We start from the raw sequence: 11,222 nt of genomic DNA on the forward strand, positions 1-11,222 counted from the left end.
GTTAGCACTGGATGGTTCAGGTATTCCAGAAATTGGTGGCAAAGGGAATAGGAAAAGGAGGCAAATGAAAGAAGTGCTTGCACCATCTCTCAAAGCAAGGCCCCTTGATTTAATTTCACAAACACAGAAGCGTCAGTCGGACACCCCGACTCAGCTAAATATAAAGTATCAACTTGAATTACACAGCAAAGGTTACATGCTTAATAAGAAAAAACCTAAATATCAAGTTTGTCATGTCTTCAATGTTACATAAAGTCATGTTTTATTTGAATATTTATAATAATTTATTGAATTATTAAATTTAATATTTTTTTTTTATTTGTATTAATTTATTTAAATGTGTTTTTTGACAAAACCAATATAATTATAATTCATATAACTATCACATAATATAATATACTTTTATATAATGATTAAAAAAAACTCTTCAAAATAAGAATACCCTTAATGAATTTTAAATAAAAATTACATCTGATATCTTAGTGTTTCAAAGCTCCAGCACCAAATAATATTAAACGATTGCATGAAGGACATCTACAACATTGCAATAGTATAATTCAGGAAAAAAAATTACAAATAAAAAAAAAATCACAAATATTTATGTAAAACTATGTTTATATATACATTTATTATACACTTCATACAAGAGACAAGCGGAAAGCGCACAGTGTTTCCAGTCAGTGACAAGTTCAGTGTAAAAATGCTCAAAGTGTTCAGTATTTAGAGATTTTGCATTGAGTTACATTGTCAACATTGAATCCCACCAAATATTGTGTCTATCCAAGACTCTGCTGCTTGTAGAATCTGTAGCCAGATACATCTTACTGTATCAAAACTGCAACTAGAAATACTGTTTCAGACAGTCTTACATACACAGACTGACATGTGCAGTGTGTTGTGGGACATCTCCCTTTATGCTCTGACAGAGGAACCTGAAGGGACAGGACTCAGACGTACAGGAGAGGACAGGCCAATGGGTAAAAAACACTGTGGAGAATACAGAGATAAGATGTATTAACAGCTATTCACCTTGACAACCGGTTTAGTAAGCACAATTCAAAACACAATGATCACTCACTGTAGAGTCCTGAAACAGAAGTGTGGCAGCTACCGGGTTGCCACAGCGGGGCTGCAGTGGGCAGGACAGCAGGCGAGAAGTATACGTAGCACATTCCTCATCCAGAAACATCTCTTCCAGAGGAGTATGATGCCGCCGCAGAGCAGACACAGTGGTAGAGTGCATGACAATAGGAGCTACAGACAAGTGTGGAAACGCATTTAATGCAGTATGCACTAATACAAATGCTTAAATTTTCAAGTATGTTTAAAATATCTGCTTAAGCATCATTAATTACAACACTGGACAGAAATGGTCATTTTCAGCACTGCATGTTACAAGAAAATAGAAATAAAGGTTAATATTAGTTTCACTTTGGATGGAATGCTTACCTTTTGATTGGCTTTGTTTAGGGAGGTCTACGCTGGGATTGATCTGTGATCCATTGCTTTGGTCTGATTGTAGTAGTAGTGCATTATGGGATGTAAGCTGGCTGTCAAAGAGCTGCAGAGGGTCACCTGTCCCAGGTGTCTTCAGAGTATCTGAAAGTCTTTGGCTTGATGAGAAAACAATGACTGACCCTCTGTGTGCTGCTTGTATGAAAGGCTGAGCTGTTTTCTTGCCTTCGTTCTTAGTGTGACAACTTTTTGAATCTGAATTTTCTTTAATTGTTGACTGCGCTTCAGTCTGCATGAAGAGAAGATCATGTGAGATTACTTTTAGGCCATCAAGAAATTGATCAGTGATGCATAAATTAATGTTTTCGAGTAAAATCAATCGTACAGTTTGATGGCTGTTCAGTAACTGTTGTGAAGTGATGTCATCTTGGTCTATCTGGTCATCATCCATCTGCTCTTGATCCTCAAATAACCTTTGAACGACATCCTCCCTCTATATAACACATTCAACTCCCAGTGTTAACCTGACATTTAATTATGCAGATCAAGTAAGAAATTAAAAGGGTTCTGTATTATGGGACTGTTTTACCTTCTGGCACACCAAGAGTCCAGTGCTGGGGTTGTGGGCTTCATGCAAACCTGGGGAGCCCCTTAAACTGGACATCTTTTGGGCAGTACAAAGCTTCCTCTGTAAATGGAAACAGCAAACATAAACCTGGGATACAAATAGTTTCAAAACAGAACAATCACACACACACTTGAATTAAAACGGCTTTATGCCAATGGACACTGTACAAAACAATGAGACAAGACAAGAGAACACTCACCATTGACTGTGGTTTGGTGTTTGCGATCCGCTGTGGTGTCCATTTCATCACTGGTGTTCTATTTGCACCTGCACCACAGCAGAGAAACAGTGGTTTACAGGGATGAAAACATGAAGTTGAATAGAAAGAAGCACTGGAGATTCAAACTTACACTGAGATGATGTTGCTGCTGCAACGACTTCAGGCTTATTTTTCGTCACTGGAACTCTCTGGGCCTAAAATAAAGAAAATCGCATGATTCAAAACACCTCCATTATGGCACACAATTGGAATTTGAATCGCTTCAAAACATCCAATACTTTCCTTTGTCCCCCTCCGCCACCTCCCACCACCTCTCTAACAGCAGACGTTGTTGCTAATTACTTCATAAACAAAACCACATCCAACAGCAGTCAGGTCTCAGCTCCACTCAGCCAGGAACTCACAGCAAACAATCACACAGCTGACCATCTTCTCTCCTCTTACAGAAGATGAAGCCTCTAAACTTATCCTCTCCAGTCACCCTACCACCTGTCCTCTAGACACCATCACCTCACATCTCTTTCAATCTATTTCCCCTGCACTTCTGACTTAACTCACACGCATCAACACATCTGTTCTCACAGGCATTTTTCCTACCGTATTCAAGCAGGCTCGGGTAACCCCACTGCTTAAAAATCTACACTAGAGACCTCACTTATTGAAAGCTACAGGCCTGTTTCTCTTTTCCCGTTCATAGTAAAATCACTTGAATGCGTTGTGTTCAACCAAGTGTCTTCCTTCCTCTGACAGAACAACCAGCAGGACAATAACCAATCTGGATTAAAAAGTGGCCATTGAACTAAAACTGCCTTGCTGTCAGTTAGGGCTGCACAATTAATCAAATTTCTAATTGTGATTACAATTACGGATGCCACAATTACGTAATCATTCAAAGAGGCAATTAATCGTTTAAAGTCCACTTATTTCATTCTGTGCGCTTAAGATGTGTTTTTTTTCTTTCTACAGGTTATCTTAAGGGTTTTTTCATTGTTTTAATTTCAGTTTTAGTAACATGAGGCTTAATGCTATATTTTTTTTTTACTCTTTTTATTTAAAGAAGAAACCAATCAAAAGCAAAACAAACATTTCATAATTAAATATAAAAGCAATAAAAACAAGTTTTTCAGGAAGAGTGTTTTCAGCTTGTTTATTTTCATATAAAAATATGGCATGCAGTTGCTTTAAACAATGGTATGAACATCATTCAATGTAATTGTAATCAATAATCACAATTACAATTTCAAGGGAATAATCGACAATTAAGATTTTTGTCATAATTGTGCAGCTCTACTGTCAGTCACTGAAGTGCTATGGAGTGCAAGAGCCGAGTTGAAATCTTCAGTTCTTTTTTTCTAGATCAATCTGTTGTGTTCGACACTGTTAATCATCAAATCCCTCTGTCCACCCTCTCATCGCTGGGCATCACCGGAACTGCACTCCATTGGTTTGAGTCTTACCTCACAGGTAGGTCCTTCATGGTGTCTTGGAGAAGTATCCAAATGACATCAACTGGTCACTGGGGTTCCTCAGGGATCAGTTCTTGGGCTCCTTACCTTCTCTATATACAAACCCGATTCCAAAAAAGTTGGGACACTGTACACAAATTGTGAATAAAAACGGAATGCAATGATGTGGAAGTTTCAAATTTCAATATTTTATTCAGAATACAACATAGATGACATATCAAATGTATTTAAACTGAGAAAATGTATCATTTTAAGGGAAAAAAAATAAGTTGATTTTAAATTTCATGGCATCAACATCTCAAAAAAGTTGGGACAAGGCCATGTTTACCACTGTGTGGCATCCCCTCTTCTTTTTTATAACAGTCTCCAAACATCTAGGGACCGAGGAGACAAGTTGCTCAAGTTTAGGAATAGGAATGTTGTCCCATTCTTGTCTAATACAGGCTTCTAGTTGCTCAACTGTCTTAGGTCTTCTTTGTCGCATCTTCCCTCTATTATGATCAGGCTCTAGGTGGTGCAAATGTTTTCTATGGGTGAAAGATCTGGACTGCAGGCTGGCCATTTCAGTACACGGATCCTTCTTCTACACAGCCATGATGTTGTAATTGATGCAGTATGTGGTCTGGCTTTGTCATGTTAGAAAATGCAAGGTCTTCCCTGAAAGAGAGGACGTCTGGATGGGAGCATATTTTATTCTAGAACTTGGATATACCTTTCAGCATTGATGGTGCCTTTCCAGATGTGTAAGCTGCCAATGCCACACGCACTCATGCAACCCCATACCATCAGAGATGCAGGCTTCTGAACTGAGCGCTCATAACAACTTGTCCTTGTCCTCTTTAGTCTGGATGACATGCGTCCCAGTTTTCCAAAAAGAACTTCAGTTCTGTGGTCCAGACAAATCAAAATTTGTTTTCCACTTTACCACATCCATTTTTAAATGAGCCTTGGCCCAGAGAAAACGCCTGCGCTTCTGGATCATGTTTATACCTTCTTTTTGACCTATAGAGTTTTAGCCGGCAACGGTGAATAGCACGGTGGATTGTGTTCACGTTTCTGGAAGTATTCCTGAGCCCATGTTGTGATTTCCATTACTGTAGCATTCCTGTATGTGATGCAGTGCCGTCTAAGGACCCGAAGATCACGACGAGCATCCAGTATGGTTTTCCGGCCTTGTATTGCACAGAGATTGTTCATTCTTTTTTGGATGATATTATGCACTTTTAACTTCAAACTCTTTGCACCACTGCTATGCCACAGTGATGATCACTCAGCTCTACCAATCTCATTTTGAGGTAACCAGATGATCCAACAATAGAATGACCCTGCTCAGATAAACTCAGGCACTGAGCCTTTGTGTCTATGATAATGTGAAGATGGGTGATGGCATGGATGACACTGAACATGAGATCACCCATGGAAATTGTCTCAAACTGGCAAAGACAGAGCTTCTCATCTTCCCAGCCACCCCATCAGATATAAACACCAAAGTTAACTGCTTGGTGGAACTTTTGATGACTGCAGCACCAGTTTACCATCCTTCTGAGAGAGACTGCCACTCTGGAGGCTCTTTTATACCCATCAATGACAATCTCATTGAGGTCCTCCAGCCCTTATATGAATTTAACTTTTCCGGGGTACCTGTCCAACTTTTTGGAATGATGATCTCAGCTGAGCTTTTGGCAAAACATTTGATCATATTCCAAAAAATATATGATTGTTTGCACTACATAACAATCAGGTCCCAACTTTTTGATCAATGGGATCACTTCACTAACCTCTCATTCAGGCACATGGTTTTTCCCAATTCAATCATTTCTATTGGCATGGACAATATGTATTGCAATACTTTTTGTGGCTGGACCTACTAACTGATGCATGACACTCAGCTCACTGCAAACCAGAATCCAGAAATGCTAGCAGCACACATCTTGTTTGGATCAAACATCAGCTGGAACTCAAACAGGCAAAGACGAGCTTCTCATCTTCCCAGCACTGCTTCAGTACATCTCTTTACCATGCAACGGCTCATCAATGCATAATATCATTGGTTCTGCCAGGAAACTTGGGGTGCTGACCTTGATGATCAGCTTTAAAGCCATATTCCAAAAACAGCATGATTTGGGCACTACATAACATCAGCAGACACTTCCACTTCTGAACATGTCACACTGCTTCTAGGCTGGAATAAATCAATAAACCACACCACTGAAATCTAACTGATGCAATCAGACCACTGCAAATGAATCAGAATGTAGCAGCACATCTTGTTTTCAATGAGCCCAAGAGAGAACATGTCACACTGCTTCTCATCTTCAGATGAGGCATAAAACTTCCACATTAAATGAGCAGCTCATGGTCCCATCGCACACAGGCACAAAATCACTCTCTAGGATGTTTTCTTTCACCATACCAAATGAGCAGCTCGTGGTCCCATCGCAGAGAGGCATAAAATCACTCTCAAGGACGTTTCCTTTCACCGTACCCTGTTGGTGGAATGACGCCATCCGAACAGCCGAATCCCTCACAATCTTCAAGAAATAACTGAAAACTTATTAAAAACTATTTTTTTTTCCTGTGAGCATCTAACCGTTTCCTCTCTTATAAATAAAAAATAATACGCCTTCACTTTTTCTATTCTCTTATTTCTTTATCCCTTCCTGTCCTCGCTTTTACTCTTGTTGTATTCCTCAGCTGTAAGTCGCTTTGGATAAAAGCATTTGCCAAATAAATAAATGTAAATGAATCCATCTGAGCAGACTCACAGAATAAATGGAAGTTCCTCTGCCAGTGGGACAGGTGGAAACTCTGGGTGTTGCTCCACCAGCCCTCACACCTTCATTCAGTAGAATACTGCGCAGGGCCGCAGGGTCAGGGGAGAAGGACACACCATTTCCTAAGGAAAAATTATTTTTGAATCACATGACATTCATATCAACCTTATGGGGGGAACAAGCACTGCATAATAACACATAGTCTGTAAATGGTGCTGTAACATATCAGAATACACTGGAGTTCAAAAGTTTGGGGTCATGAAGGAAATCTTCTATGCCCAACATAGCTGCATTTATTTGATCAAAATGCAGTAAAAGTAGTAATACTGTGAAATATTACAATTGAAAATAAATATTTAATTTTTTTTAAATGTAATTTATTCCTGTGATGGCAAAGCTGAATTTTTAGCAGTCATTACTGCAGTTTAGTATCACAATCCTTCAGAAATCATTCTAATATGCTGATTTGTGGCTCAAGAAAAAAATATTTATTATTAGTGTTGAAAACAGGTGTGCTGCTTAATATTTTTGTGGAAACCATGATACATTTTTTTCAGGATTCTTTGAATAGAAAAGTTCAAAAGAACAGCATTTATTTGAAATAGAAATCTTTTATACAATTTTAAATATCATTACTGTCACTTGTGATGCATTTAATGTATCCATGTTAAATAAAAGTATTGATTTGAGCGGAAGTGTATACACTTCATTTAATGCAAAATAAATGGGCTAGATTACCTGCAGAAACTTTGACAGCTGCTGAATCGTCTGTTTGAGGTTTCCTAACTGGCACTCTTTGAGCCTAAATTGAACAAGGTATTTCAAACCTTATTTTTTTAGCATTCAAAATTCAAATGTTAAGACAGCAAATGTGACTGGGCATTACAGAGTAAACAGAAGTTGCTCTGCCAGTAAGGCTGGTTGGTGCATGAGGTGTTGTTCCACTGATCTGTAGAATACCACGGAGCGCTGATGGATCAGGAGAGAAGGCACTTCCTGCAGGCACAAACCATACACAGATTAACGAACACAATTTGTTAAGTCTTAATCTCTCTTAAACTCTTTATTCGTTTCATTCAAACAGTTTAGTGTGAGTTTTTTTTTTTTTTTTTTTGGGGCACTTTCTATTCATCGAAGAATCCTGAATGGAGTAATGGCTGTTGAAAAATCATCTTTAGGAATGAATTGTTTAAAAAAAAAAAATGTAATTGTAAATTGTAATAATACATACTTGTAGGGCTTTTTGCCTCTGCTGGAGCTTCTTTTTGAGTCTTTTTGGCAGGTACTCTTTGAGCCTGAGGTGGACAATGTAGCAATTAACAATCAGTTCTCACAACTTATTCTGCCTAAACGGTCCACTCAGAAGTAAAATATCAATATCAACGTGTGAAGGGACATTGGACTATAGAATGGACTCACAGAATAAACAGAGGTTCCTCTGCCAGTAGGACAAGTTGATACTCTGGGTGTTGATCCAACGTGCTCCCCGAGACTCATTCCATCACTCTGTAGAATACTACGTAGAGCTGATGGGTCAGGGTAAAACAGCCCAACTTTGTCTTGAGATGATAGGAGAAAGAAAAAGCTTACAGTCTATAATCAATGAGAAAAGTTTGAGTTTTTGAAAAGGAACTAACCTGCGATGATATCAACGCCATGACTCTTCTTCACAACTCTTTGAGGCTACAAGATCAAAATACATGAGCACCAGAGCACATACTAGACTGAAAAGACAGCTGTCATGATCATCATGAAGGGTCAGTAAACACTTTGGTTTTATTACCAAGATCTACAATTTCTAACCAGATTATTGAAGGTTCCTGGTCCAGGGGGGCAGGTAGATACACGTGGCATCATGCATTGTGCTCCAACAGCACTCGATCCCTCACATGGGAGGACATTGTGCACAGCTGATGAAAGATTTGACTCATATTAACAAACATTACTTATAAACAACCAGCGGCTAAATTAAAAAAAAATATATATATGAACACTGTTGAGATCGAACTTGAACACTGACACAATAAGAAAAGATCTGATATTAGGTCACTCACCTTTAGTGATTACATGGCTTTGTGTTGTTGTTGTTGGGAGACAGTATTTGTCCTTTGGTGCTTGATTATCAGAATCAACATCCACTTTATTGAGTGAAGTTTTACATAAATGACTCAAACCTGAGTCTTCAGAAATCTTAGATTGTACAAGAGTGATGCTACCTAAACGTGAACTTAAATCAGTGTGACTGCAGCATCCGGATTCATGTGAAGGTGGGTGAACATCACTGGAGTCTTTATTTGATGCCACATATTCTACATGACTACCAGGCTGCACCTGATGTGATTTGTTAGCCTGAGCCCTGAGGACACTTGCTGTCATAGCTTTATTACTTGAAGTTTCAGTTTTGGCACTTTGATTCAAGTTCCTCACTTTTGCCCCTGGTGTTAGTCGGGTAGAAGTCGCCAGGGCCGCTTTTCCTAGAGGAATGGCTGTTTCTCTCTGATTGTGTGCGTGTGAGTGAGACAGATTGAAAGGAACAGGTCTGGTGCAGATCCTTTTTTTCTGAGCTTTACTCTGAAGACAAATGAAAAATAAATCAATACGTCACAGTGTAGTAACTGTTAACTAAAACTATTAAAAATCATTTTTGGTATTCAAAACAAAGCTGAAATAAAAATGTAAATATTAGAATTAGAACTTAAACTTACTTCAGGTAGTGGCCTAGGAAACAGCTCTAATTTTTCATTAGTTTAAGTACTAAAATTACTAAAACTGAAATGAAAAGAATGAATTAAAGATATATAGAAATTTAAAAAAATAAAATAAATGTCAAAATCACATTACTAAAACATTACAAAAATTAATATGAAAAATTCAAGGTAATTGTAATATTCTAAGTGAAGTGAGTGAAAGTGACATACAGCCAAGTATGGTGACCCATACTCAGAATTTGTGCTCTGCATTTAACCCATCCAAAGTGCACACACAGAGCAGTGAACACACACACACACATCATGAACACACACCCGGAGCAGTGGGCAGCCATTTATGCCGCGGTGCCCGGGGAGCAGTTGGGGGTTCGGTGCCTTGCTCAAGGGCACCTCAGTCGTGGTATTGCCGGCCTGAGACTCGAACCCACAAACCTAGGGTTAGGAGTCAAACTCTCTAACCACTAGGCCACGACTTCTAATAATATTAATTAAAAAAATTAGTATATAAATAATACTAAAATAACACTTTTGTGGTATCCTTACTGTAAGAGCCCTCTGTTCCCATCTGTTGTAACTGGGATTTTGGGAGAGCTCACTTAGAGCTGGTTGCAGAGATTTGGCAAGGACTGGAAGCCTGCTGACACCTTTGAGTTTACTGACTCCTTTTCCAGTTTCAGGAGAGGCACTGGGGTCCAAATTCTCACATCCTCTTTTAGAGGAAGCACTTTTTGTCTTCAACTCTTGATGCTTCAAGATCCTAATGGCATTGAAAAAAAATGGTTCAGAAATCAACTAAATAGCATCAATGTAAAATTATTCAGTTCTGATACTTACATGAAATATTCAGTTATTAAACTGCTTATTATTATTTTTATTTTTTTTAAAGGACAAAAATGACTAATGAATTATTCGAAAATTGAGCAAGGTGATATCAAATCCATGACAGTACTGCAAATTAGGGGGTAAAATATGAGTTCACTCACCCTGCATGATCCCGCTGACTTCTGTTCTGGGGTCTCAGAGTGTTTGGGGACGGCATCTCGACAGGGGTACAGTGCCTATAAACAAGACGTTCCTTAACAAAGAACTGTTCGCTCAATCATTAAAAACCTCACTACTATATAACTATAGCGGTGTACAGCGTCAGTTATCTGCTAATACACAAACTCTTTGAGTTACGTTACCTAGTTGTTATGTATAAAGTCATATACAATGTGAGTAAGACGGTAGTTATATATTTTTACTAACCTACTCATACATACCAAGACCTATATTCAAAAACTGCAGCTTTTTATGCTGTTTTCAAGCTACAGGACTTTCCACACCAAGCCACTGTACCCTGGCCCAGGCTGGAAAACAACACTAGTGTGCTGTCTTCCGGAGTAGTTTGTATAAAGCGCGCATTTTGACTGGCTGACGGAGACGCGGCATCCGCCAATCGCTGACTGACATTGACTGCCTATTATGGCAACGGAGATGTGGCTTTAAATCCCGTTTGTGCTGTTCATTCCATTTCCATGGATTCATATTTTTAACGTCTGAAACTCGCGGGTAAATGTGGAGTTGACCCACTAAGCACGTGAGAGACACTTGCAATGCAGACGAAAACAGGCTTATAATGACAAAAGTGCAAACAATTTTTTTTTACAAATATCTTTTAATAGAGGTCATTTGGAAAAATCTGCTCAAGCCGTTTCAAAAACCAAAGGTGGTGACACTAGCAAAAGACAAAGTCCAATTCTAAATATTAAATGGGTTCAAATTTGACTTGGTTTTTAAGTGGTCAAGAATGTGAACTCCTAACACTACTGTTGCTCTTTTTAAACGATTCTATCAAAATGATATTCGATACAAAATAAACCCTGAGAGGAACTGTGATCAACATTAATTGTTCAAAATGAACTTTAACCGACAAGAACATGGTTCAAAGATAAATAAATGCTAAAATTCACACAATTAATAAAGAAGAGA

General features: G+C 38.5%; 1 protein-coding gene across 3 annotated transcripts; it reads right to left on the reverse strand.

Annotated features, from left to right (window-relative positions):
* Positions 1-519: 519 nt before the first annotated feature.
* LOC109081254 lies at positions 520-11,047 on the reverse strand. 3 transcript variants are annotated; one of them, XM_042713260.1, is made up of 18 exons: positions 10,514-11,047; positions 10,235-10,309; positions 9,795-10,008; positions 8,598-9,114; positions 8,347-8,453; positions 8,181-8,226; positions 7,963-8,102; positions 7,775-7,838; positions 7,430-7,539; positions 7,282-7,345; positions 6,535-6,665; positions 2,434-2,497; positions 2,283-2,350; positions 2,045-2,143; positions 1,841-1,948; positions 1,450-1,744; positions 1,079-1,254; positions 520-987 (listed from the first exon to the last, which is right to left on the reverse strand). In XM_042713260.1, exons 2-18 carry the CDS (start codon positions 10,288-10,290, stop codon positions 913-915), a joined length of 2,334 nt encoding a protein of 777 aa, XP_042569194.1. In that variant the 5' UTR covers positions 10,291-10,309; positions 10,514-11,047; the 3' UTR covers positions 520-912. The 3 variants fall into 3 exon arrangements, with proteins under 3 accessions (XP_042569194.1, XP_042569193.1, XP_042569195.1); XM_042713259.1 differs by having other exon boundaries at positions 10,500-11,047; XM_042713261.1 differs by lacking the exons at positions 10,235-10,309; positions 10,514-11,047 and adding an exon at positions 9,249-9,312 and having other exon boundaries at positions 522-987; positions 9,795-9,926.
* Between the last annotated feature and the right edge of the window lie 175 nt (positions 11,048-11,222).

Source organism: Cyprinus carpio, chromosome A23, assembly GCF_018340385.1.
Source record: "Cyprinus carpio isolate SPL01 chromosome A23, ASM1834038v1, whole genome shotgun sequence".
NCBI lineage: Eukaryota > Metazoa > Chordata > Actinopteri > Cypriniformes > Cyprinidae > Cyprinus > Cyprinus carpio.

Excerpts from the sequence above, each read along its gene's own strand:
- LOC109081254 (XM_042713259.1), bottom strand. Across the intron at positions 10,009-10,234 it reads AGTCAGCGGGATCATGCAGG|GATCTTGAAGCATCAAGAGT; the intron begins GTGAGTGAACTC and ends CAATGCCATTAG. Across the intron at positions 8,103-8,180 it reads TGGCGTTGATATCATCGCAG|ACAAAGTTGGGCTGTTTTAC; the intron begins GTTAGTTCCTTT and ends TATCATCTCAAG.